The sequence below is a fragment of the Aspergillus fischeri genome, genomic scaffold (genome assembly GCF_000149645.3).
Source record: "Aspergillus fischeri NRRL 181 1099437636264 genomic scaffold, whole genome shotgun sequence".
Classification (NCBI taxonomy): domain Eukaryota; kingdom Fungi; phylum Ascomycota; class Eurotiomycetes; order Eurotiales; family Aspergillaceae; genus Aspergillus; species Aspergillus fischeri.
This window is the reverse complement of record NW_001509762.1, coordinates 6,199,498-6,227,407: the sequence shown is the minus strand read 5'-3', so window position 1 is coordinate 6,227,407 and position 27,910 is coordinate 6,199,498. Positions and strand designations below refer to the sequence as shown.

General features: G+C 45.9%; 5 protein-coding genes and 5 pseudogenes across 5 annotated transcripts, besides 3 other annotated features; 4 read left to right on the top strand and 6 right to left on the bottom strand.

The window, feature by feature from the left end:
- Positions 1-595: 595 nt before the first annotated feature.
- Positions 596-625: a microsatellite.
- Positions 597-625: a microsatellite.
- Positions 626-764: 139 nt separating this feature from the next.
- Positions 765-1,358, bottom strand: NFIA_093490 (uncharacterized protein; the record flags this gene model as incomplete). The annotated part of the gene is made up of 1 exon (XM_001261277.1): positions 765-1,358. The coding sequence occupies one exon, from the start codon at positions 1,356-1,358 to the stop codon at positions 765-767; it is 594 nt and encodes a 197-aa protein (XP_001261278.1).
- Positions 1,359-3,906: 2,548 nt separating this feature from the next.
- Positions 3,907-4,175: a microsatellite.
- Positions 4,176-6,477: 2,302 nt separating this feature from the next.
- On the bottom strand, positions 6,478-7,422 carry NFIA_093480 (uncharacterized protein; the record flags this gene model as incomplete). Its single annotated transcript, XM_001261276.1, has 1 exon — positions 6,478-7,422. One exon carries the CDS (start codon positions 7,420-7,422, stop codon positions 6,478-6,480), a length of 945 nt encoding a protein of 314 aa, XP_001261277.1.
- A 648-nt stretch (positions 7,423-8,070) lies between these two features.
- Positions 8,071-9,423, top strand: NFIA_093470 (annotated as a pseudogene).
- Positions 9,424-10,197: 774 nt separating this feature from the next.
- On the top strand, positions 10,198-11,157 carry NFIA_093460 (annotated as a pseudogene).
- A 1,197-nt stretch (positions 11,158-12,354) lies between these two features.
- On the bottom strand, positions 12,355-13,037 carry NFIA_093450 (DJ-1/PfpI family protein; the record flags this gene model as incomplete). The annotated part of the gene is made up of 2 exons (XM_001261275.1): positions 12,355-12,417; positions 12,483-13,037. 2 exons carry the CDS (start codon positions 13,035-13,037, stop codon positions 12,355-12,357), a joined length of 618 nt encoding a protein of 205 aa, XP_001261276.1.
- A 1,873-nt stretch (positions 13,038-14,910) lies between these two features.
- NFIA_093440 (uncharacterized protein) lies at positions 14,911-16,077 on the top strand (the record flags this gene model as incomplete). The annotated part of the gene is made up of 1 exon (XM_001261274.1): positions 14,911-16,077. The coding sequence occupies one exon, from the start codon at positions 14,911-14,913 to the stop codon at positions 16,075-16,077; it is 1,167 nt and encodes a 388-aa protein (XP_001261275.1).
- A 711-nt stretch (positions 16,078-16,788) lies between these two features.
- NFIA_093430 lies at positions 16,789-17,403 on the bottom strand (annotated as a pseudogene).
- A 1,094-nt stretch (positions 17,404-18,497) lies between these two features.
- On the top strand, positions 18,498-20,120 carry NFIA_093420 (annotated as a pseudogene).
- Positions 20,121-20,302: 182 nt separating this feature from the next.
- On the bottom strand, positions 20,303-21,085 carry NFIA_093410 (annotated as a pseudogene).
- Positions 21,086-22,008: 923 nt separating this feature from the next.
- Positions 22,009-23,432, bottom strand: NFIA_093400 (putative dimethylallyl tryptophan synthase; the record flags this gene model as incomplete). Its single annotated transcript, XM_001261273.1, has 2 exons — positions 22,009-22,120; positions 22,183-23,432. The coding sequence occupies 2 exons, from the start codon at positions 23,430-23,432 to the stop codon at positions 22,009-22,011; spliced, it is 1,362 nt and encodes a 453-aa protein (XP_001261274.1).
- Between the last annotated feature and the right edge of the window lie 4,478 nt (positions 23,433-27,910).

Genomic DNA, 27,910 nt, shown 5'->3' with positions numbered 1-27,910 from the left:
ATGACGATTTTTATTAATAACAATAAGGTTTTACCTCTAAATTTGGATTATGTAAAACTAGTCCTTACCCTTAAAGAGAAAGGACAAAGGTGATAGGAGACTTTTAAAAGAAATATTTTATCTATCAATTGTTTTTTAGTAGTGTTATATCAATCATTTTTTTCAATACTAAAAAGGTTTTGATTAAATAAAAATTATATATTAAGCAACATATAATAATAAGAAAGCCATCATTAATGCGAATAATCCAGTAGCTTCAGCAAAAGCGAAACCTAAGATAGCATATGAGAATAATTGTCCTCTTAATAAAGGATTTCTAGCAACACCTAGTATTAATGCACTAAATACAACACCAATACCTACACCAGCACCAATTAAACCTGTTGTAGCCAATCCTGTTCCAATAATTTTAGCAGCTTGTAGCATTTTAGATTAAATATTTATATATAACCATTTAAGTAAGGTAACCTTAACTAATAAAGAATTATTTATAAACACTAAAACTTAAATATAATATATATAATCAAATGTGTGTAAGATTTAAATCTTATTGTATCTTATTATATTTTAATATGTTTTACAATAAATAGCTATAAATTAATTAATTAATTAATTAATTTATTAAATTATTATCTTGTAAAATATCATGTTTAATAATATAATATATACCTTACAACTAATCAATTGATTGATTATATTTATAACTTCAGCACACTGATCTATTGAAGGTTCAGTTACTAATGCATATTTTACGTTTATATTAGTTAAATATTTATTAGCCATGGATGGACATGCTTCTGGATCGCGGCCTTGTCCATGTATGCCAATAATGGCTGGTGCGGGGTCTGCCCTGTTTCGGACCGGACAGCCTCCACCCAGATGGCCTGGCCGCATTGCTGGACCATCCGCTGGCTCTTGCGGGCGACCTGCTCCATGGTGGCCCAGATAACCTGCACCCGCTGCTCTGTGGCATCCTGGGGATCTTCCTCAGGTGTCTCAACACAGTCATGCAAGTTCTTCTCACTGATGCCCTGCAGGTAATCTGCCCACCCGGTCATCCGCAGCCATGGATTGGCATCGGTGAGCTCGCTGGCCTGGATGGTCTGCTGGGCCTTTGCCTGGGCCTGGGCCTGCTCCCATGCCTGGATCACGGCATCGACGGTGGCCTGGACGTGGGGGGTGCGCGCGGCCCGGGGCTGCTCCTCTGGCTGCTGGTTGGGGCATGGCACCCAGATATAATGGGACCCTGTTCGGGATGGGAAAAACCGCTGGCAGGTGACCACCTGATATCCTTGCTGGATTGTAATCTGCGCCTGTTCTTGCTCCTGTGCATGTGGGCGACCTTGAGGATATGGCATAGTCCATCCATGATGTTCGCGCCAATGCTGTTTTAATGTATTGAGTGAACGGGTGATGAATTGGCAATTAGCTGGGTCTTGCTGGCACAGTAACCCATCTAGGTATTCATCCAGATGGGAAATTGACTGGGTAACCTGATGGGGCCATTAAATGGCTTGGGGGCTGTGCTCCACTCCCTCCTAGCTCTGAATGACCTAATGAATCTGCTTCGCAGTGGCCTGGGGTAGTTGATGGGCTTTCCCCCAGAGATGGCTTTCCACCTCGGCCGGCCACACCCTATGGCGGCAGGTCCGGCAGATAATGATCAGTGGCTGGGAAAGCTGGATGAAAATCTGCTCTTCCATTCTGACTGATGGTGCCTACTGATCAACTGGCATGAAATGGAATGGGTGAATAATATTAGGGTTGACCCCTGAATGTTTTATTCATGGGCATTGCTTTTTCTATCTGGGGAACTTAAACCACCCATTAAATCCTGGGGATTAAACACGCCATTACCACGCCTGCCTATTATTAAATTACACACTGAATTTTGGCTAGATTACTTAGAACGAGCATACCAATAAGCTGGTGAAATTTAAAATGCTTCTGACCATATCTACAGCTGTGATAGTATTCATGGGTAATGCTTTTTATCTATGCTGCTCAGTGGGAATCTCAACCATATTAAAATTCCATGCATTAACCACACCATCACCACATCTGTAAATCATCAAATTCCCCATTGAAATTTAGCTAAATGATGCAGAATTACCTAACCAGTAACCTAGCTAAATCTGAAATGAATACAACTCTATCTGGCACTACGACCCTACCCCCCATTGAAAAGTCGGTCCCTACCCCCCTACCCCGGCTGCTATACTGTTTTGGGCTCAACCCTAAATCGGTGTCAAGTACAGTCGCCGCCCCCTGTGGGATAGACAATATATATATATGATATACCTACTAAATTCTGCTAGTTATATATACCTAAATAGTTTATCTACACCTATGTGGGTTGGGTATCAACCACCTATACCCATGTGGGTTGGATCAGGGCCAACCCTTATCCAACCCATAGCGTGGATTGGGTGGGTTGGGTGTGGATCTGTGGATTGGGTAAGCCAGTCTAGTCTCATCAACAAAAAATACACCGAGTACACAGGTCACCTGGACGCGTCCCGTTGCCAAGCTGGACTGTAACTAACCATGTATCAAAGTAACAGCATACCTTACCCATACCACACCTGTTTTTATTACGTACCAAAATTTCCTTTCATACTCCATACACTTATAATATACCCGCAATCGATTGTAAACCAGTTCTTAACCAGTTTATATTATACAAGAACAAGACATACAACAGCAAGGGCTATAAGCAGTTATAAAGTAGTTAAGAAGCGATTTTTACCTTTTTAAGCTCATTCTCTTCTCTTTTGAGCTGAAGTTCAATCTCCCTTATTTCGAGAGCTTGCTGTTGTTGCTCAAAAGATAGCGCATTCCTTGACGCAACACAATGCAGGCTTTAGGAAGAAGAAACAGAACTAAGTAGTTAGTAATCAGTTATAAAGCGATTACGAGTGCACATACTGGCGAGACTGTGATTGAGATCGTTGAGGAACTTCTAACTGAGGTGAAGATAAGCGTGTTGAGGATGAGCAGCAGCGTTTTCAAGATTCTGCTTGGTTTATATGTGGTTAGTAACTACTTATATATAATCAGGGAATGTACATATAGAGATATATACCTTCACGAGACATATGCCTCAAGTAATTGGTCTCCATGTTAGCTGTGCGATATGAATGGTGAATACCAAAATCAATATGATTAATGTATTGACTGATATCCTGCTTATCAAGTTTCGCAGAACTATAAGGTGGTTAGGACTCATTTTGGATCAACTAGTTTTCAATTGCTTGTTAACCAGTTAAAAGACAGTAGGCACTTACTTTTGGATTGCTCCAGTCAGTGTCAGGCATTTCCCTGCGGCATTTGCTTTATGGTAAGATTGTTCAGCAGAATTAGTATTATTTTGAATAGAATCATAAATGAAAGCTGGAATGTTAGAGCAATTTTTATTTAGCCCAGCTTTAATGATCGGTTGCTTTTTATGATCAGCCCATGCCTTGACTTTTAGGTCTTCATGTTCTAACAACTAGTTAGAGAGTACTTCAAAACCAGTTATCAACCACTTACCAGCTAGAAGATTGCATAGTTAGTCATAGTCCTCTTCAGACCTGCAATCAATTAAATTAGCTATACAGCTCCAAACTCCTGTACCTTGAGCAACACTCCCAACAGCTTCAGTAATTGTCCGGAAAAAGTGGACTCAGCAGAATACAATAATCCCTTTAAGTTGCCATAGTATTGGATGATGTTGAGGGTCGATCTCTTGAAGGTACTGTCCAAGACCTTAACTAGTTAGTTATGAAGTACTTCTCAAGCAGTTAATGAATAATCACCTACTAGTATATTGTTTTGAATTCATATCAACCACAATCCCATAGATCCCAGAGGAATAAAGAGAATGGAATTCAACAGACTGACCAGTTGCCTTCTGAATTAGAGTAAAGGCTCTTTTAAATAGAAGGTAATAACCTTCTGTTGTTTCTTGGTTGGTAAAAACTCAAAGGAGTGTGATAACTAGGATCAGTTACAAACCAGTTAGTGAGTACTTGATAAATATTTTATAACTACCTGTAAAGGCTCTTTTAAATAGAAGGTAATAACCTTCTGTTGTTTCTTGGTTGGTAAAAACTCAAAGGAGTGTGATAACTAGGATCAGTTACAAACCAGTTAGTGAGTACTTGATAAATATTTTATAACTACCTGTAAAGTACATGGGAAATTATGAAGACTTACTCTTCCCATGTGAATAAAGATATGTCGCAAAGACAACTTCATTCATTCCTTTTTCTCAAATCCGCTTGTACGACATGTCAACTTCAAAAGAAGTCAACTTCCTTAAGACCTGTATCTGCTCTTTGAAAGCACACAGAATCATTATCCCATGAGGATCATGATACTTTTCCTGGATGTAGTCCTAGAACCAGTTAATAAGTAGTTGCCAAGTGGTTCAAAACCACCTTACCTTTATGAAAGGATGGGTATTATACAAGTAAATAACCCTATTGAAGTTTTGTCCTGCTGGATATGAAAGAAGACGCTGCTTTTGAATAATTGCAGAAATACAGTCTGTATTTGTGAAAGCTGAATGTACTTCAGCTAGTGTGAGTACACCATATTCTTGACAAAAAGCTTCTAGCTCAGGACTGCGAAGAAATTGAGCTTAATATTAGTTAGAAAGTGTTTTCAAAGCGATGGATAATTGGCTTAGAATCAGTTTAGTCTTACCCAGTGTCAAGCTTAGGTTTCTTATTCTCCTGATTATGTCTTGAATGCCTCGTAGTATAAGCTCTGGTGGCTTATGAGGTGGAGGTGGAGGATGTTGATGAATACCATGCGAAGTAAATAAAATATAAGGAGCTGCCTGGATATTAACTGGCACTAGTGCAGTAAAAATAACACCGCACTTTAGATGTTGTAGTTTACCAGGGCCTTGTATATGATCATAATCTATAACTAGTTAGTAAATGGTTATTAACCAGTAAACAATCAGTTTAGAATCACTCACCACAATACTTTCGTCTTGATGTTAGTGGCTCAATCACACCACAATCCTCTCGAGATGGTAGAATTGAATCATTAAATAATCGTTCCAGAAAGTCAAGATCAATAGTAGTATGACCTTTAACAGAGCTATGATAATGCTTTGAAAGAAAGTTTGGTGATTCATTTACACATCCAATGTACGGATGGTATTCATTGTTCACATCCTATTTGAAGTAGTTAGAAAAGAATTTTGAATTAGTTACTAAGTAGTTGCATATTACTTACAGGATAGAAATGCCTCTTGAACTTTGGCGCGCAGGTTAGAAGTTGTTCAAGGCATGCCTTTTGTCTCTCAAAGAAAATTTTTTTTGAACAATACAGACTATAGGTTTTAGAAAGTGAGTAAGTAGCTAGTAAGTACTCAATAAGTGCTTACCTATATGCATTCCGCTTGCGAATATCTTGTTCAATTAGGTTGATATTCTCTTGTATATCTTTGATTTCCTGCCATGTTACCTCATCTAAAAAAGTATGGTGCAGCAGGCGTAGATCTGGTTTCAGATATTCACATACTAGAGCTCCAGAACATTTCCATATCCATTTCTTAACTGGGCAGTTTAAAAAGGATGATTTAATATTCTTTCTTGCACCTTGGACACTCGCTCGAGAATATTGAATCTTTGAATTGGTTAGTAAGAGAGATTCGCAAGCACTTGATAAGTACTTACATCTTTGACTAATTGCTCTGCTTCTTCTTGAGAGTAGTTATTCACTGGAATAACATAGGTATATCCATTTGGATCTGTCCTTGGATACTCTGGCAAATCATTTGTGTATTCAATATACAGTGTTTGAAGTGGATGAGTTTTTGCGTCTGTTAACTGAGTAAAGCAGCTTGGCTGGGCCTAGGTTGTCGAAAATCAGTTAGTAAGTACTTGAAAAGCAGTTCTGATTCTTACCTCTTCATTCTCCTCTTCGTTCAAGGAGACATCATCTATTTCACCACAGTTCATTGAGAGAGCCTCTGAATCCATATTATCAATACAGACGCAGTAACTAATCAGTTAATAAGTGGTTTTGAGTTTAAATCAATGTGCAGATAATTGCGGAGGAGAAATTGAAAACGAATTTCATGGTATCCATTACAGTATTTAAATGTTGACCTGGGAGGTTGGGAGTGCCAAGACAGGTGGGGCGTCCACCTCATCTTTTTCAAGGTCCACCTGACCTGTAACCTGAAATACACCTCCACTGCAGTTTTCTACCTATTGTTTAACAGAGTCGTCCTCAAGTGGCTGAGCGCGGGCACAGTGGTCCGTTTTTCACCGTGGATAAGCCCACGGTGGTAAGCTGACATCTCTCCCAAGTCATTTACCGTATTTAGTGAGAATTCAGGAAGATATGGTCAGCGAGGCGACATCTAAGTGTTTGGGTATGTACGGATATAGGGCATAAACAGTAAGGAGGATGAGCGGAGAGGTATCTCTATTATTACTTTCCATCATAAGGCTGGTCTAGAAAATCGACTCAAGTTTTCGTGCGGTTACGAAGTTGCATCACCGTATTATGCCAGAGAAGTTGTGCATATAACACGTGAGCCTCATAAGCCAGCCATGGCAACATCTTGAAATCCCTTGTAGACTGGCTGCCGGGGTGGAGGTTAGAGCATTCAACGCTGATGTATGTCAGCCTGATCATTCCATCGGACACCTTTTCCACAATGAATTCTTGGAATCCGCCGTCCATGAACCGCCACGGGAGACCATATGATGCTGCCTTATCCACAGTTCGGACCAGCCCGTCGGGAAATTTCCAGTATATCACGGCTCCGGCTGTGTCGGTGGGACTATCTTGGATCGCGCCCCTGTTTGACGGGAACTCTGAGCAAGGCTCGGGCACTTCTGGACCAAGAGCTTGAGGCTGGATAGAAGACTTCTGCTTTGTACTCCAGGTCCCAAGCATGAAGGCTCCCATGCTTCCTTGATCGCCGAATAACAGGCTACCTGGCGCAAAGGACAATGGCGGCACCTCTTTGTCCAGAAACCACGCCTCCGGACCGGCGGCCCGCGCATCAAGAAAGGCAGCAATTAGATTCTGCATCAGATGATGTGCGTCATCCTTCTCGGCGTTACTCTGTTCACTTTCAAATGCTCCGTACCCAGCGAGAATGGATACGGGGACATCCGCTTGAAGGGCTACGAAGGAGGGGACCCAGCGGGTTTGGTTGCCACCAGACCATGAGGCCAGTAGAGCTGACTTTCCCATCCCCCATACAGACTTCGGGACTGCTTCGCCGCTCTCCACGAGGTTGCGACATGCACTTGACTTTGGAAGTTCCTTGATGGAGACTCTCGGGCATGACCGGTCAAGGCGTCGCTTGCCAAGGTATGCGGCGACGATGCTGCCGGCCGCAGCTAAGGAGACCATACCTGTAAGTCGAGGACAGTTTTGCATGAAAGTGATGATGTTCATGGTGGTGTGGATTGAGTTGCAAGCAAATAAGCTGGGGTTTGGAGCATTTGAAGACACTGCGAGCGCATTCAATGGAGATTCGGCGCCTTGTCACCCTTGTATATATTAACGACGTCAAATCCAAAAGAGGTATTTGATGATCATTAAATCTTGACTGGATGAGCGATTTGGAAACTGTGGCAGAGATGATGAGTTAGAACATGGGAGAGCCCATGTCAGCCCAGGGGTATAGGCTAGTTATAAACAAATTTGTGGCGGTCTCTTTGTGCATTATGAACAAATAAATATATGAGTCATATCTGTTTCAGCTATTGCCGCTATTTCCACGTACTGGGTGCAAACATAAGCTCGTTTTAATATCATCCATCGCCTCCAGATCGTATGCTACTACTAGTAGGTAAAATCTCAAGAAAATTATTCAGGGCAACTTATTTGATCTTGCAGGACTAAAAATGCGGCGTCCATCGGCCGAAGCCGATCACTTTGCAGAAAGCAGGAAGACGGGCCTCACCAGTATGAATCATTCCAGGTAAAACCAGTAAGTTTGCTTCCATAAACACAATACACCCTCCACTTGTAATACCCTCTCATACATTAACAGTCACAGAGGCTCTCATGTAATACAACTGCTGTTGCAGACAACACAAGATGCAGGCTGAGCGTCCGTTCCAAATCATTGTTGTTGGTGCCGGTGTAGCGGAGATGGTAGCCTCTCCAACTGCCTCCAGCGGCTCGGCATTCATCATGTTCTGCTCGAGAAGCATGCTGCTGACGCGGTGCCAGTTAACAGTTTCCTGGGCCGTGGACCAGATAGCCGAGTGATACGTGATAATCTACTGTATACCCATGTTAAGAAGAAGTATGTCGATTCCTAAGGTGTGTATATCACGCATCTAATCTTACTTATAAGTCATGGAATTGGCTTCTTTCCCTTGGAAAGACGCAATCTCTTGCAGATCCTGTATGACGGCTTGGTTGACAGGTCATTTATCCATACCAAAGCGATCATTGAGAATGTCAAGCAATTTCCAGACCGGGCGGAGGTCTGCCTTGCAGACGGCAATGTTGAGACTGGTGACATGGTCTTTGGTTGTGACCGGGTCCATAGCTTGATGCGGAGCTTCACGTGGGATCATGCAACAAAACCTCACCTGGCTTGATCCAAGTCAAAGACAAGACGTGTAAGAACTCCACCCATATGGGACCTTGAGAACATGCCTTCGCTGGCTTCATTCTCGAGTAACCCCTAGCCCAGGATACCAATTGGCAGACCCTTTTAGTTTCGACACCTCTCATCCCCGAGTTTGGTGAGAGGGACGTTAGAATTACTTATAACAAGAGGTTTACCTTCCTTGCCACCTCCCAACCGGATGCTGTCTACGTCGTTGTGGTCTTTCTCCTTGACACACCGTTCATCTGGCCCAAACGGGAGCGCTTCACTAATCAGGATGTCAATGCACTGGCGGAACTGGTTGATGATAAGCCTGTCACTGATCAATTGCTCTTCTCCGAGATTTAGAGGCAACAGACCCAGGCCTCTGTCATCTCCCTCAAGGAGGCGTGATGTCGCACGGGCATCAAGGTCATATTTATCTTCTCGGCGATGCAGTTTACAAGTATATCTTTCACCGTTTTATAAACTATAATTATTCACTATATACGGGTTCATCCTAATCTTGCACTTGGCGGGAACTCGGCCACTGAGGGCGTTGTCTCGTTTATGAACAACCTGTGCCGTGTATGAAGACCACCTGTTGCAGTACCAAACCAAGCAGCACTGCTCTCAATATGGTCTTTGCAGCTTATCAGAAGGAGCAGCGCGAACGCATCAAGGAGTTGATGGATCATAGTCACATGGCGGCGAAGATGCATACCTACGCCACTCCCCTTCACAAGTTTCTGGCAAACTGGAACTTTCCACTCTGTGATGACAGGACGCTCACAACCACATTGGAGCATATTTTGCGGCAGCCTCGAAACTGGACTTTCTTCCCTGTGTAAGGTTTCCATCCTGCCTACTGGCATGGACAGAGCATGGCTGGAATGGTGGCCCCTGGGATCATTATATCAATGGTCATATCAATGGCAATGGATATGCGAATGGCCATGTCATCTACTAGCATGACCTAGGTACCTGAGATGTTAATCCTTTAATCTTTACCATTATGCAATAAGCCCTCACTCTTTTGGCATGATTCTCATCCTGCGTTCACCTATGCATGCAAATTATTTATGATCCTCTATTTCTATAAGAATAGCAGGGTAATATCGAGACATAACATAAACAATTGCGGCGTTTATAAGAGTAGATTGAGTTACAACTAGGTGTAGGAAGCAGTGTGCCAGACAGCTATTACTTCCAGGGAAGAATTAAGCCACCACATCGAATACATATCTCTACAGCATCAAATGAGACCAAAGATGGAGACAGACTACAGCAAAGATTTCGGCTCACCCTGTCCAAGTACCATCCAGAGGAGGTTGCCTATGCATAGACAACAGCAATGGACTACACATTCGTATGCTATTTGCAATAATCCCTGCTATTGTCATTTAGTAGCTAGATCAGCAGTCTGCCATCTTAGAGCTAGAATCACAGCCCCAACTCCAAGCTTTTTGATCAGTTAGAATGTCTAGTTCTAATCTAGTAGACACTTATTGATATCTAGTTCCTGCATGTTCACCCTCTAGGGTTTCATATCTATGAACAAACTTTCCATCATCTTCTAGAAGTTGCAATGGCGGCTTAACAACTTATTTTAGATCTACTGGTAATTACTAACTCTGGTCTATAATCTATTCAGTACATATCCATCGTTAACCTGCAGGGTACTTCCCGGTAATGCAGTCAGGTGAAAACCAGATCAATCAGCCCACCCTCAACGCGACCCTTTATGGACGGTTGATTGCACACGTCCTGCTTGGCAGCATCTGCCACAATGTCCCTTTCAATATTTATGATCCAGACTTGTTTGCGGAACTCCAAGACACATGGAATAAAACCAAGTTATCCTAGTGCGTATTGACTGCGAGCCCATCAGTAGCTTTGCTGATGTCCCCGCAGTATTAACAGTGCCCCTGGGGTCTTCAGCATATACTTCAAGAACTACACCTAAGGACCATTCACTCCCAAGGCTCAGCCTTGTGAACTGGGCAATCCCGTCAGCTAGTTGATTAATGTGAGGTCTGCCGAGGACATCAGGGGAGGGATCATGTTTTCGAGGGAGCATAACATCCAGCTAGTCATTAAAAATACTGGCCATGATTACGCGGGCATCTTGACAGGAAAAGGTGGACTGTTCCTGTGGACACATAACCTGGACTCAACCCAGTTCATCTCTACTTATGACTCCGCCTACTACAACAGGCCAATCATCAAGCTTAGGGCCGGCTTTCAGCGGTTTGAGGCGTATACGGACACCGCATTGTTGGCGGTGCCTGTCCCACTGTGGGTATCGCAGGCGGATTTGGCCTGGGTGGAGGCCACCCGATCCTCTCCAACAGCCACGGAACGGGGTCTGATAACATGCTGGAGTGGGAAGTGGTCACCATGGACGAAAGAAATCTGGTGGCGATCCAGAGCAGAATTATGACCTCCACTGGGCCCTCAGCGGTAGTGGTCTGGGCACCTCTACTGTTGTACTCTCCATGACAGCCCAGCTGCACGCAGATGGCATTATTGGCGGGGCTACATTGACCTTTGATGATAACAAGGTTGCAAACGACGAATTCTGCGATGTAATTGGGCGTTTTGTCCGTTTATCTAAACAAAACTGAATCTAACCATTGCTAGTTAGTAGGGGCAAAGCTAGGCCTAGGTAGACCTAGTATGAGATTTGTATCGTGGAAGTGAAACTCACACTAAGCTAGAATAGATCTGATTTAGTCATAATTTCTAAAACCTGACCTGAAATCATAGTAGTTTGGTGCTAACTAGGATTAAACTCGCCGACACGGTAAACTTAGACTGAATACATCTCTAAACGAGGGATTACTATTCTTACTGTAACCTTATCTCTATTTATAGAAGTCCTGCAGTCCTGCTACATACCTAAGAGTAAAGCGTTTCTAATTTAATCTTTCAATATAGCGATTTTAGGTTCTATAATACTCCGTATTGCATTCTCTCCTCTCCCCGGCGCCCCACACTTCCTCCTCCCCAAAAATGACTACACCATACAATGCTACATGGTGTACAAGGAAGGAAACGGCCGGTCCAGTCCCTCGTCATCCGGAATTCCGGATTGAGCTGTTCTTCAGCCATGGCAATCTGTTTAGCAGTCAGGGACTCTGGAGCAGTGCCATAAGATAGTCAGTACTTACCTATGTGGAAAAGCCTGCTTCATGCCTGGGTCGGGTAGGAGATGGACCAGAGATGTAGAGGTGACTGGTAGGAAATGCAGTCCTCCATACATACTGGGCGTATTAATTAATCTATTGCTATAAGGACAATAAATTCTCTGTTGTCCAGGTTTGGGGCAGTCTCCGCAGGCCGAGGGGCGCCCATTGAGAGCGTTCTGCATTGTCTTCTCTGCTCTGAAGGGATATTTACGATCCAACAACCTGATTCCTGCGTTGAAATGATCATCTAGTTAGTGTCCCATCCAACCAGTTTCATCAAAGTTAAAGACCCCCTGCCTATTCTTTTTATACGATGCACACTGGGTTGCTCAATGTACGATTGACCCCCACTAGACTGTCTGGCTGACCCTCCTGCTCACCCGTAGTCTGGAGGAAGATTGATTGTCATATTCCTATGTCATACGCCATTAATTTCCAATCGATCCGATCATATACGAGATTGATTACGTTTATAGAGCAGAAAGGGGCGGCACGAAGAACAGAGAAGAGTTGAATTACTGGTGGTACACCCAGATTGTCTGGGGTTCAGGGGAAAAGCATCACTCCATGCACCGCAGTTCCCTGATGACTTCACAAGAGAATGGATGCCTCTTGCTTCACTGAATTGTAGTCAAATGCTGCCTGTGGATGTCTCTGGGCGTATAGTCCAGTATCATGAAGCTGGCCTTGACAACCTGAGGATGGCAATTTTCCATTACCCAGTGGGCAAACATATCCATCCCCGCGCATGCCCCAGAGGCAGTCCAGAAGCATCCGTCTGTGACCCACTGCTGGGATTCATTCCAATGGACTTTTGGGTACAGTAGCCGGGCCTGTGGCAGAAGCACGTGGTTGACGGTGGCATCACGGCCATCAAGTAGCCCCGTTTGGGCCAGCAGCAAAGCGCCTGTGCAAGTTGTAAATATTGCCTTGACCTCCTGAGATCGACGTCGAATGAATGATTCATAACACTCCGAAAGGCGGTAGCCCGGCGATGGTCCACCGATTAAAAGATAGTCGAGAGGTGGACACGTGTCGCAGGTGGTTGTCGGCAGTGACTGAAGGTTTCCGGTATGTTGAACGGGCTTCAGCTCACTACCAACGTAGTAAAATTCAATGTCGAGGCCGGCTGCTGCAGTGTCTTTGGAGACCTGACCGTCCCTTTCCATGACTTCGAGGTACGGTCGCGAGCATGAGGAGAGGATGTCCACTGGCCCGGCGACGTCGAGGGTTTGGTAAGGAACCATTAAGATTCCGAAACGAATGGGTGGCATTATGGAATGGAATTGATCTTCTTCTACTCGATGAGAATGGCAAGGATGAAAAGATGTGATCATCGATCAGCATGCAATCAACTTGGTGGCAGTCGGCCGCATATATAACACTAAAACTGCTCTGTCCATTAACCATGCGCTGAGTACTTACAGCTCAACTTGATCTCGGACAAATTCGGCACAGGCCTTTGGGTTATCGCCTAGACCATCAAGTCGCGTCCAATCTACAGCATTGTTGTTTCTATTTGACCACTTTGGGAGACGAGTCTCCGAAAGTTCCCTGAAACCCCGAACCTTTCCACAACTCCTTGGCGGGATTTACTGCCCAGGCAGTTAGGCTAGGATTCCAGGATATATACACGTGATCTGACAGAGTTTCAGAGCCTTTTGTTGTCTGTAACTGACGCCTACATACTCCCTGAAATGTGAAAGGCCTTTTCCCCTTTAACTGATACCCTTGTGGTTTGCTAAGAACCAGCAAATCATGGGGGGAGGGGCCTATGCTCATCGACAGTTGTAAGGCCAAAAATTTAGATTGTGAGAAGCGGCTAGGAAGGGAAGGACGAAGAGGGCTTCCATTGAAAAGTGGAGTATTCGGCATGTTGTCTGTTATTCAAAGTAATTTTATGGTGCAACTCGTACTCGTATGTTCTTCCTCGTTAGCCAATATTGCTCTTAGACCCACTCTGGCTGCGGATAAAACAGCTCAGAACTACCAGTACATTCACATCGAAACGGCGATAGAATTGAGAATCATTGGCAATCGCCACGAAGAGTATGTCAATCACATGTTGTGTCCTAGAGCATACTGTATAACCTCGGAAACAGTCTCTCAGTAGCAAAGAGGGCGTTAAATGGAACTATTCTTGTTCCGTACAGGGAACTGGAGTATGTCATCGCGGGTACTGTGTTCAAAAACGGTCATATTCTACTAATACTTGTTAGTTAATGCTTCCTAAAGCCCCATGTGAAGGCTGAGTCAATGTACCAAATGGTAATATTAATACGGAGTAGTCAAGGGGGTTAGCACTAACTCCTACTCTCAAATACGCCTCAATTCTGTATTCAGTCAGCGGCAGCTTCGCACTCCGTCACCAACTACCTCAGCCGCTCTAATAGCAGTTCAGCAAGTATACAGCGGCGCAGAGGTGTCTCCCATTAAAATCCCCGCCATCGGTAGGCAGCAGCAAAGCCATGAGGTAGTTAACTGCTGAGGGAGAGAGGAGGCCCTATGGATCTGTTGTATCTCCGTTGAGCAGACACATGTTTTAAACTTGGGGCCAAATTGTAGTGGTTTGTGGCACCTGCTCAACTAGATAATCTCATTACCTTTCTGCCCTGGGGGTGCATTTTATGCGCTGTTGCTAGGCAGCTACATTAATACATCCGTAGCTTGGTTTCGCGTACTAGCTCTCGTACTCGGATGTGGATTGTTAAATGACACAAGCTAGGACATCGCGAAAGTTCGAGATATCAGCACCAAAACAAGCAGTGGTGCTAGAACGCCATGTCAGAGGTTCCTGCTATAATGAAAGATAATTCCGTCTAACATTGAAAACTGAAATAGTACAAGGGGAGTTCCACCACATTTTGTGTTTGCAGATGTGAACCAAATCTAAGCTCACCGAAGTATGTTAACCCTGGTCTCTACACTGTGCGTTTAAGTAAACTTTGTCTCAGAACTGTGGGCCCCTGGTGTGGATAGGTATCTTAGTGATGAGTATAGCTTGTGGCGATGCTAATGTCTCAGGAGACTGTGAAATGATATTTATTTTGCTGGCGCCTATCTGTTGTACTTGTCTTATTTATATCAGGTGCCCAGGATGCCTCAAGAGATGAGTCAATCTTACAGCAGTTCGGACGTGAGTTAATCATGTCTCTTCTTGTATTCATTGTGTCTTTTTCCTACCTCTATATAACGGGCACGTTAGTGTTTGATACCATCCATTGGCTCCTCCACAAATGGTCCAGATCACAGTGGAGATTCCTTCGTTGGCTTTCATACTGTCACCAATTTCATCACCTTTACTACAACCGCTCGCTACAGTTCAACGATCGATACTCACGACAGAATTCCTGGATTGCATTACCTCTCGAATTGCTCTGCAAGGTTTTTGGAAGCATAGCAGGATGGCTACTTGCCCGGCACTTGATGGCATATAACAAACAAACCATTGATACCGCGCCTTTACTCGTGGCATCCGGATTCGAGATCATACGAACTCTTGTTGTCATTGCCATGAGTGGTCGAGACTCGAATCATATCGCCTTCGACAGCGTGCCTAAAGACCATAGCTGGCTTTTTGTTGGACCCCAGTACCACGCCTTACACCACGTCTATCCCGAGCGATACATGGGCTCGATGGTCAAAGTATTTGATTGGGTAGCGGGAACTGCATACTCTCTGCGGGGCAAAAGGGTCGTCCTCACAGGTGGATCAGGTGCGTTTGGGTGCGCAATAGAGAAACAGCTCCTGTCTGAAGGGGTGAAGGATATTAAGAAGTTACACTTCGGAAAAGACTGGACTCACCATGACGTCTCCGGAGTCGGCCACTTTCTGGAAAAATCTGATATCCTTATCTTAGCACATGGCACCAAAGGGAGGGATGCCATGGATGCTAATTGCAAGTCGACCATGCGCCTCATCGAACTCTTCCTCAGACGCAAAGCTGTTGAAAATACTCGGCAGACTAAAACAGTCCCAGAGATATGGTATGTAGGCAGCGAGATTGAAGTTCACCCTGCATGGGGGAATCCAGAACTGCAACGATACTCCGCCTCAAAGCGCGCCTTCCTACCTTATGCTCGAGCCCTATATGACGATCCTCGGGTAATTTACCGTCACATTGTACCTGCAGCCTTTGAATCGCCTATGGGTAAAGCAATTGTTTCGCCAGATTGGGCTGCCCGCGTGGCACTATGGTGGATTCGTCGTGGAGCTTATTATGTTCCTGTCACCTACACCGGACTCTCTTTTCTGAACTTCTTCAAGTTCCTTCTTTTGGTTCGCCCATGCACAAGGCCAGATTGGGAGCAGTAGCACAGAGTATCTCTACAATTGTGTTTACGCAGTATATAGAGATTGTTTAACTATGTTCATAGTCTTCTGGCGTATGTACATAGCGAAGAGGGTGGAGCTACGGAGTATAGAGGGGAAGTATCTGTAGTATTTCCTATGAAAACGTTCTCATTTTCTTTGATATATTCTCCATTTCAATTGTTCCTGAAATGATACATACGAGTCCTGTGGTATCTATAAAACAGAAATACCCGCCGCATTTTTTCCTTGCTCAAAACCACAACCTAAAAATAGAGGTTGGAAATTTGATCTATACGAGACCCTTACATGGACCGGGACGTCTTGGCGGGATTTACTCCCCAAGAAGGCTAGATTACCCCAATGCAAGGGTTAAGATCCGGACACTTTGACATGAGCCAGGATGTCTTGGCCAAATTTACTGCCTAAGATGGTTAAGCTAGGCTGCAATGTTTCGGAGCATTTAGTACCTAGAATTTGACACCAAATACTTCTAAAGTGTGAGAGGATATTTTACTTCGCGGCATTTGTGCTTTGCCAAATAACAAAAATTAGTGCAAAAAGAGCGCTATACTCATGAGCAGTTATGCGATGGAAATTTTCTAGGCTAGGCAAGACAAATCCAAGGTGAAACTAATAGGAGTACACAGTCTTTAATACACTGGGTGTCATCCAGCACACTTTATGCATAACCCCATCCATCCACCTCGGAAACTTTCCCGAAGCCCTCTCTCTCCCAAGGGAAATGGGCCCAAGACTCAAAATGGATCAGAATTATCATATCCCCGTTAATCTCCCAGATAAGTCAAACTGCTTGTTTCCCATCCATCATAATCTGCATCGTACGAAATGGAAAATCATATATCACATTGCCCAAGTTAAGAAGAGCTGCTGTTACATGCCTTCTATTTCCGTTCTCTTTTAACTCATTAATGTAGACAGGATCTCCTGAAAAAAGATTATATTCGGTTTGCCAGATTCATGGATACTAAAGGAGCCTGTCTCCAGAATAAAACCTGTGACTCACAACCCGGGAAATATTTGCAAGGGTTACTAGTAATCTGGAAAATTCCCCTCCGATGGTGGCAGTCGCAGTCTTCGGCCATGAAGCAACCTGCGACCCTTGGGGTCGAGATCCCCTACATGATTCTCGTCGCCGAGAATTACCGCATCAATAAGCTGTATGTTATGAAGCTGAAGCCTTGCCCCTTCGTAATTGATAAGGTGTGGTGGTGGCGGTATAACTCCAAGGCCAATTGTCTTTAAATCAGCGTTCTCCCAAGTTTGCGTGAGACCGTACTTGGTCCCGTCAAGGACTCCCAAAGACGGATGGCAGGGTCATATAATAGGTAGAACTAATTTACTCTACGAAGTTCACCGAAAAAAATAGAAAAAAGAAGGGTAAAAAAAAAGAGAAGAAATGGAACACAAAATATGAAAAAAAAGGGGCCTGGATCCATGCCTCCCCCTTCAGTACGTCAAAGGGCCAGTCCTAAGGTGGGCCGGCCCCTTAGCTTCATCTACGCAGCAGTTCTATTTACTTAAGCGATTTGTTAATGCCTTCGCTGCAGCTTTTCTGAAGTCTAGTTCCCTAGTCTCAAGATTGGGCGCTTCCGATGTCCTGATCCCACTAATCTCATCCACAACCACAGCTACTCCCGCTGCAAAACCCGCAATCCATTCAACAAGAAGACCCTGGTGGCGGTTACCATTATTCCAGCCTGCAGGTTAATAGAGAACAATGGCGCCCTCACTGTCGCCCGCCATCACCTCCCAGTCAGATACTGTTGCCAGTTGATAGCCAAGGTTTGTAGGCGGGGATTGTCATCAGGCCATTGCTTTTTATAAAGATTGTCAGCGTCATAGGCCTATGTTTTGCCGCCGGCTGCTGAGGCTGGGTGAAACAATGTAGAATCAAGTAAGATGCAGTCAAGCTTAAGAGCTGGCAATCCAGTTATGCGTGAGGAATTTCCTGGTAAGTGGGTGTATGTAAGACCCTTAGGGACTTCAGAAGTCTTAGCACGCCAAACAGTGCCGATGCCAAAACGGTTTTCATCCCAGGCTATGTCGGGGAATTCTGGGGAGTAGATATTGGCCTGGGAAAGTCAGATAGGTTTCTATATCCCATTTTATCAAGCTTTTGGTATTGTCTGTGAAGGAGTAGAGCTTATGGTAGTGGTGAGCAATATCTTCAGCTGATTTTTCGGACACTCAAAAGATACGGAATCCTTTTCGCGTGACGACCCAGCGGCCTACACCTATAACGATCACTGGACATAGAAGTCCACGCTGCAATTTCCTGGCTCCAGACGAGCTTAGGAACGCAATCAACCTTACATACTCCCCTTTTCCGCCCACAATAAAGTCACGTTACGTCGCAATATCGACGCCCATGGAAAGATCGCAGCTAACTATAGCCTGCCCGGCCTGTCGTACACACTAGCCAACCGGCGCAGTGTGCCCGCAAGCAAGGCATTCCCAGGCTAGCTACAGGAATCTGAGTACGGTATTCAAAACAGTCAGGGAGAACTTTGTCTTTGAGAAGAGAAACATCCTTTCCGCCGGCTCTGTCTTTGCGGGACAGGGAGCGCAGTGGGAGCGGATGGGCGCAGAGCTCATGCACTATTGCCCGGGATCACTGCAGTCCATCCGCGCGCTGGATCAGGTCCTCGGCGAGCTACGATGGCCCCAAGTGGTCAATTGAAGATATCCTGTTTACGCATGCCGACGTCTCACAAGTCAGCAATGCCGAGTTCTCGCAGCCCTTATCCATCGCTGTCCATATCGCTATGGTGCAGCTGCTACACTCCTGGAATGTGCGTCCGGTCGCCACTATTAGTCGTTCGTCGATGAGATGGCGGCCGCCTATGCGGCAGGACCGATCTCAGCAGAGGATGCAATTGTGGCGGCTTACTACCGTGGACAAGTTGCCAAGGATGTCAACACCGACGGTGGGATGCTAGCAGTGGGCCTGGGCGCCAATACAGTCAAGCCATATCTAGTCAGCCTAGAGGACCAGATCGTCATCACAGTGACATTTCCCCGTCACTGATCACGAAGTCTGGGGATTAAGACGCGCTGGCAACTCTCCAATCCCGGCTGGGTGTGGCCGGGGTCTTCACCGGCGCAGTGAAGGCGAATGGCAAGGTGCACCATTCACACCACATGGCACCTGCGGCGGATAGATACCTGGCCCTCATGCGTGAGGCCAAACAACATCACAGGGGACGCGGCGCAGCGCTGGCCATGTCTGCCCGGATGGCTTCCTCGGTGACCAACACCGTGCTGCCTGAGGGGACTCTGCTTGAAGCGGACTACTGGAGCCAAAATCTGCGCTGTCCCGTGCTGTTTAATCAAGCTTTTACAGACTGTTCTCACTGACCAGGCCTTTACAGAGGTCGACCTTCTCGTTGAGATCGGCCACACTCGGCCCTGGCTGGTCCCGTCAAACAAATTCGAGAGTCACTGAAGAGCCAGGCATACAAGATCGAATACATCCCCACGCTCGTTTGTCCGGAGCAAAGACTTTGCAGTCCGCCTGTTGGAGGTTGCATGGGAGCTATTTCTGCAGAGCTACAAACAAGGCTTTGGCCACGGACGAGGTGACCAGTGCCTACATTAATAGCGCAGGAACACCTAGCTAGACTAAGGGTTCAACCATTATGGACCTTCCCCCCTGCCAGTGGAGCTACACGCTCCCTTATGGGCTGACGCACAGCAGTCTCGAACAGCACCAGTCTCAATTTCCATGCCATCATGTGCTGGGCCTGGCGGAGCCCACCTGGCGCAATGTCCTCCGTGGGCGCGACCAGCCTCGGCTGAATGTTCACCATTTGGGTGGTAAATCCATCTTCCCCGCTGTCGGATACTTTGTGATGGCTATTAAGGTGATGTGGCAGCTTAATGAGCTTAGCGACGACATTGTTGAGATTGAGAGTTATGTGCTGCGCGATGTGTCTATCAAGACGGCACTGGTGACCGCAGATGATGACAACCAGATTGAGGTCCTAGGGTTCTTGTTGTTTGCATGCGAACAGCAGCCCTTTCGGCAGCCGATGGCATAGGCCTCAACCAGTAGTTACTCACCAGAAGTCTGTCGTTATGGCTTGATCAAAGCGGCGTGTTAAGTAAGACGAATGAATCCGGTCCGAAGGGAATTCAGGCTAGCTATCTCTTGTCAAAAATCAATTCCTCTAAGGCCCTGGATCCTCGCCGTTCGTGTCAAATCTCAAGGATCTTCTCGCCATCAAAACCGATAAACTGGCAGAAGTAATAGCGTCTCTGGTTTGATGGCACTCTTTTGCCGGTGCCTGGATCTCTGAAGTCACAATTGAAAGGCGTATACCCAAAGGCCCAAATGGCAACTGCACTGCGCTCCCAGCAGTGTTCCTTTGACAGATCTGTCATGAAACTAGAGGCAAGTTTGCTGTTTCCATGTCTAGGCTCAATGATGTTTTCGTTTGTAGAGGGGCAATAATGGGTGAAAATGACAACTTTCCGACCGGGCTCTTTTTGGGAGATTGAGTTGATTCCCTTATTTAACCAGTTGAGATCTGCGCGGTGTGCCTCTTGATGGGGTCCAAGTGATCAATCACAGATGCGGTAGAAATCATTCAGACTAAAGCTGACGCTTTCTGACTGGTCTTGGGTAACATGTGAGAACAATGTGAAGCCAAGAATCGTGATAGTTGGCGAGATGTCATAAAGCGTTTTGTCAAGAACAATCAGTTCCCCAAGCTCCTCATCTCCCGGAGATGCGCCATGGATCTTCTCCTAAGCTTCCCACCTTGGATTTCGTTTCGGCCCAGCTGCCATGGTACGGCTCATGGTTCCCCAAGATTAAAAGGACGATTCGGAAGGCCGCTAGTTGCTTGTACAGGAAGTTGAAGAACCCAGCATCCTTGACATAACCCGTGTCACTGAGCAAGGCTAGAAATGGTGCCTTGGGGATAATGCTGGAAATGTCATAGGCCAACGGATCCTCCAGGTGGAGATCTGATATAATTTGCATGGGCGGCTATACGAAAACGCGAGTCGATTCAGTTTCCGGGGAAGATCGAGTCAAAAGACATGGTCATGCCTGCCGGCGGTAAGCTAATTATTTTGAATGTGGCAGGCAGTTGGTACGCGAATTAGCCTGCAGTGTGATGGCCACCTCACGCCATCGGCCCCAGGCTCATAGAAAAACGCATAGAAATTGCCCAACATCCCGGGCCTCACGATGTGAAAGGCTTTTATTTCGAATCTGTTTCGATCATATTTATTGCTGATATTAATGGCTGTACCATACTTGACGGTGCTAATATCCGCTTTCCCTAGCCCAGTACTAGCATTAAGAATGCCGGTAAAGCCAGCCACCTTGCTACTAAGGGTAGCGCCCCCTATACTAGTATTACCTCCTTCTCTAACTCTATCTCTAGCTCCAGCTCCTCCGAGGCTGCTTTAGCTCCTTCTATTTCTATTAGTGTTAGTACCTTCCTCCTAACCGCCTCCAATAGCCCTATAAATCCCAGCATCTTTCTCGGCCCTACCTCGTTACCCCCGACTTTGGTTCCTTGATTGGAGACCGGAGGGTCTCTAGAATTATATGAGTGGCAGTTTCTTCTAGCACTATGCTAACGGTTAGTGGAGTATAACCCAGTTGATAGCTACTAGTACTCGGTCTACCACTAGCTAGTCGCAGAATCTTGCCTTCTTCTCTATATTTAGTTTGTGTATACTCAGGATAGAAGACTGTGAATATAGGTGCTTCTTGACAAAGCCGAAAGAATCTGATTAATCAAGTGTCGCTAATTGCACAGGCATTCCAGAGTTGGTATTTTGATTGTCAGCTAGTTGATAACAAAATAACTTGATTCCTGTTCAAAGGAGAATTGTTCCACAACATAAATGCAAGCACGATTACATATCTGAGTGAAGTCCATTCAACCGCAACTAAGCGCCAATTTTCCAGTAGTACACTGTTGTATAAGGGCCAGTTTTAGGACGATATGAGAAAGATAGAACATGCTGCAACCCGGATGTTTTGTCAAGATCACACCTAGGGCTATCGCCGTCAAGATTAGCGGTGGATGAACCTTTATCCACCCATTGAGGGTAATAACTTACTAATATGTTTTTAAATTATCCTTGTATCTGCGTGCCTCCTCTTTCCATCCAAGCTTTTCAAATAAAGCCACTACTGCATCGGCGGCTTTGCTGTCAGTCAGGTATGCTAGAGGAAAGTATACCTTCGGCTGCGGCCATTTTTCTCCAGGACGGATCTCAAAGTTGAAAATCAGCGCTTGGTCATCGAAAAATTCACGCTCCTCAGATGCCGGTTTGCTAGCTTCACCGCAAGACTCGGCGTTCGTGCTTTTCCTCAAGAGGGAATTCTGAAGGGACGCAAAATGATACCCTTCGGGAATCTGAAGAATAGACCATATCTCACGCAGTAGCTCTAGCCCCTCAGCAATACCAGGGGCGTTCTTGAGTCGGCCCCCCAGCGTGTAAATATCAGCAAGTCGGTCATATTTCCACAAGCACTCATAAAGATAGAGCTTGAATCGAGTTCGGGACATGTCAACGTGATCACAAGCCACGGTGGCAAATTCGGTTGTCTGGGGTGTAGTGGGGTTTGCAGGTTTCATCTTCATTTCTGCAAAGTATTCTTCAATAGGACGTAAAGCAGGTACCAACAAGTCTTTTCCATGATCAATATTCCGAAACGCCTGAAAGGAAAGTTCAGAGATTGGGGTTTTGGTGACCATGGACTTTGCTGATAGAAACCAATATCCTTTCAGTGTTATGCTGCCAGTACGGGGGAGCTCCACGGCAAGTAAACCCTGTGTCTTGAAAGAAGGTGATAGACTATTGTAGCAGGTAGGTTGCAACATCTCTTTTTCCTCTTTCTTAGTTAAATTGAGGTGACTTGCAAGCAGGTGGTACGGCTGTAGGTCCAGCTCAACACCAGTCACTTGGCCAAGCCTGGCCATCGCCTCTTCGGTCGATAGCTCGCCGAAGGGGTCCTGAGGGCTCACACAGCTGGAGTAGGCTCTGGGCTGGAATCCGAGACGTATGGTGCTTCCTGACCTCTGGAAATTTTGGCTTATTTCCAGTGGATGATAATCGTAGCCGCTGCCTGGTCCAGGACCCAAAATAGGTATAATGTGATGCCCAAAGAAGCATAAGTACTGGTATTGCTTGTTGATATCGTAGTTGGCAAGCAGGAGGTGCTGTCCTAGGACAGGACCTGCTTGTTTCCACCACTGACGCTGCGCTTGGTCCTCAAAATGAAAAACAAGATCTAGGGCTTCGAATGGTGTTGCCTTCATAGCGGATCCCGTGGGCAGGTCGTGATTTTGTGGGTGGATAGTCATAACTGAGCGTCTCGCATTCGAAGGAAAATCTCTGTGAGTATGGGTTGTGTCTGAGATGGTGATAAGCAAGTCTCTTCCTGAGACTAACCAGCTAACCATTTATACCCAACCGGGGAAAATGTTGCTCGAGACTGTTGGCCGCCAGCTAACCCCGATGCGTGTCTAACAACTCAGTACAGGCCCACTGACAGATAGTAGGTAGTATATCGTCTACTGTGTTACACTGAACGAAATGGCGGTGTGACTATCGTACATAGAAAAAAATTGAACTTGGACGAATACTTTGTACGCATAGATGTATCATTGCAGCGACATATCAATTTTCTGACTCTAGTTAATTAACTAACGTTACACTGCATCATGTAAGAATGAACCTCAGACGTAATCATCTATAGTTCTAGAGATCGGCTTTTGCGTGGACGTTACACTACCTGATGACCTGATGTAGGAATGCACCTCGAGCATGCTGATTATGAGGTTGATAGCTCGGTTTTCTTTGTAGAAAAAGTCCCTCATAGTAGATTTCGGAATCCTGGGTACTCTTAGCTATCAGCCATCCCCTCTGATGCGAGTGGTGCGATTGTACAGAGCTTAGCGCTCCTAAAGAGGGCTGTCATTGTGTAGCGTTGCTGGACGTGATACATAGTGCAATTTAGTCCGATTACATGAAACAACTAATCGGGTGGAAATGTTTCCAGAACAGGCGTCTCATGCCCAATCCCGCAACAATAGATGCGCATAATCGCCCAGAATTCTATCGCCTAGTTGTTACGTGCTTCACGGCTATTGCGGCTGCAGAGATACTTGCTACCCCCAGTCGCTGCCTTCATTACGCCACTAATTAGGAAAGCGGAGGTGGATCGATTCCATCATTACTTTGGATGGGTTCACGCCTGCAAGATCCCCCTACAAACCAAACCCCTTGAATTAATCGCAGTAGTTGATCTCCATACCTGATACAGCTTGCAATGCGCTGCATATCTTTCTAAAATGGGCGCGTCCAGCTATCGGAGCACTTGCAGAAAGAAATCTGGGGGAACACGCTGATGGCCGAGCACCCAGTGTTCCGTACTTTGCATTCTCCAACCAGAGTACGAGGTTTAGCGCCCAGTGGCTTTCCACTGTGAGGCGGAGCCCGCTTGACATGTGCTTGGGCATCACAGAGGCTGCAACCATGGCCCAAGCACAACCTCATGCAGCACCATCCAACTCACCATGGATCTATTGAGTGTAAACATTTACTCCGGAGTATCTAGTGGCCCATACTGTTAAGTGAGCCAGAAATGACACAAGTGAAAAGCAGGCTAAAAGCAGATTGAGCTTGGCTTCATCGTCTTCGCTGCGGAGTTCACAAACTTGCCTCCCTGCAAGTCACTGGGCTACTTGCTGTGGCCCTGGATCCATTTTCTACCGTGACTCTAATGACCACTATCGTAAGTGGAGATTTTAATTCAAAAACTCAGCTCTGTTCTTGAAGACTTGTATAATACCCAAGAGATATAAGACTACTTTGCTGGCTGCCTGTCCTGTATCTGCAGAAGCCTCTGCTCATAATAATGCGTGTAATTCTGTTTATCCTTGTCTGATAACCCTTCCATCCCTTCAAGCTGCCTCAACTTTTCTTCATACTTGTCAAGTGCATCGCGGTATTCTCTCTGCCACAGCTCGAGTGGTGTAGGCTACTAATTCTTCGTGTTCCTAGGTCTAGTGAGACCCGTCGTACATCTGATCTACCAAACAGTGTGAGCACAATGATGTAAGCCAAAGTGTAGGGAAGTATGATTAAAGACAATGGTCTATACCAGGTTTTCCTGGGGCTCCTCCTTGCAGTCCATAATATGTGGTTGACTTGGGGGTTCAAATTGATTGCGACAGAATTTCGGCATTCTTGAGTACAGAGTGGCCTGTTATGATTGTACTTGGTGATGAGGAACAAAGCTATGGGCCAAACTCACAGCAGTTCAGCCAGCCACCTGGTCCTTTATGAAACAAGCCACCACTACTGTCTCTCTATTCCGCTTAAGGGTCGTATTTTATATTAAGACTATTAACTCTGAGCTGGTGGCTCCATCCACTTCTAGCCTCTTTTAGTAATTTGTGCTTACCCTGTATAAGTTATGGCGCAACAAGACATCGGTACATACCTCTCCCTTGATGAGATGAAGGCTCTTCCACCCTGGAGTCTGTCTATACAGCAGGATGAAGAGACAGTGATTGCACTCCCTCCTATACACATGGGCCATGGTTCTAATATGAGTGGTGATAGCAAATGTCAAATAAATGATGAGGTTATGCGAGGTCACAACAATGTCGGTAATGGACACGTACAAGAAGGCAACCACACTAGGCCACCACCACCACCAGACGGATACCCCGCCTTAGCCAGCTACATCGCAGAAGATGCAGATCACAAAGGATATGTATTCCGCAGGTTCCATTGGCTGATAGTGAGGACCCTTTTGCACCTGCAGAGCGAGCTGATTGATCTTGAGAGTAAGCTCAGGCAGAAATGATATTAATTCTTTGGTTGTGAGGAGATCATGGAAGGTTTTTATAACCAATGAAAACAGGCGGAATCTAATGAAGGAAATTTATGAGAAGCTTAAACAGTGCTATAAGTGACTGCTATACTTCTAGTGTGCTTGGTTGACCTTTTCATAAGAGGAAGCGCTTAGGCAAAGCACTCTATCAAAACTAGAGTTTCCAAGCAGGAGAGTACTGAAAGCCTATCATTCCATACTGGGGGACCAGGAGCCAAACAGTTCCAGTAGCCTGCTCAGTGACCCAGAAAGGACTCTCCTGCTATACAATGAAATAGACCTCACTGTGCTGAATGCCCCTGCAGATCAAGCCGCATTGGCAGGGTTCCTTTGCGATCACTGGCCTGCGGCCCTCACCATAAGTTGGAAGACCTTAACATCACCTATGAAACCTCATCTGAACAGAAACAGAGAAGTCAATCGTCACAATACTTGAAAAATGTCAGTCACTACAAAGAGTGTTGGGTAAGATGGATCATTACTGCGCTGAGCTCATTCGTTGCTGTTTTTATGTTGGCCGGCTCGATATTTGGTCTGTATTACATCCGGCCAGTGAATGTACGGCTTGCTTTAGTTATTGTGCTGATCGTGGTCTTCACACTCATGCTAAACTTTGCAAGTCATGATGCTATATTTGCTGCTACAGTGGGTTATGCTGCGGTCATAGTTGTATTTGTCTCTGGGGGTCTCTCTAATTGATCAGGTGTTGAGGTTGACGAGTATCAGTCCTTGATCTCAAGATACATGCAGGATCCAGGGGCCCCGCCTGATTTCCACAGCTACTCCTGGTCGCCGGAAGAGGATCAAGCACTGGTAAAGCGGACCAAACTGAACCTGTACGACTTTGAGCTTTTCAACACGTACAATGCGCGAACGATGGTGTCGAACGTCCAGGCCCTCATCGATCTGTACGACCATACCGGGCCGCCGGTGACGTACGGCGACCATTTCCTGATGGTCGAGATGAATGCTGCGATCAACCAGTCCGGGGGTGGCATTGATCGGTATGCCTATGTCAGTGACTTGATGGCCAACCCGCGGACGGCTGACGAGGCATTGAACTACATGGACACGGCTGTCGATGACCTGTGCACCATTCAAGAGGCCGAGGGCACCGCCCCGGCGAAACGGGATACTCCTGCGGCGGAGAGTGACAATGCAGACCTTGAAGAACGACATATCAATATCGTTGATATATCTACCGACTCAAAGGTAAATGGGCAGCCGACCATGCGGACCATCCTGCGCGGCATCAGGAATGGAGACCTGACCCTGCACTATGCCCGGTGGGAACATTTCAACGACCGGAATGGCGACGGGAGCAGAGAAGGTCCTTTACTGGAAATAGCCTATTGGATTGGAAGCGAGATCGGGACTCTGGGGGCCAATGCCAACGAGTATCAAGAAACAGACAACGACAAATGGGTTGTTTTCCATTTCCACTACAACAATGTACGTCCCTTTCTCACCATTCTCTGATGGACCACGGGAATCTGCTGCACGTTCAGTAAGAAGAAGACTGACACATTCACAGGATGGGCTTTTGTTTCGGCCAAAGAAGGGCCAAATGTACATTGGCTGCACCAGCATCACTGTTTTCCACGGGCAAACCCTCGACAACGGGGCGCGTGGTGATAATCGGATCTGGAACCGGGATGACGGCCGTGACGGCAATCCCAACACAGGAAATACGCGATCTAGAGCCCTGCAATGCCCCAGAGGACAGCGGTGGTACATTGCCCAGGCGGCTGCCCCGAGTGCTGCGGGCAACCATTATTACGCAACCGAACTGGCGGAATTCGCGCGTACTCTGTATGACCAGGGATATCTGGGGGCTCAAGCATTCAGACTGATCTACCCGGGCAGCGACAACCCCTTCGAGTTCCATACGTCTCAGTATCAGCAGTTCGGGGACGGAATGAGTCGCAATTTCCTCAT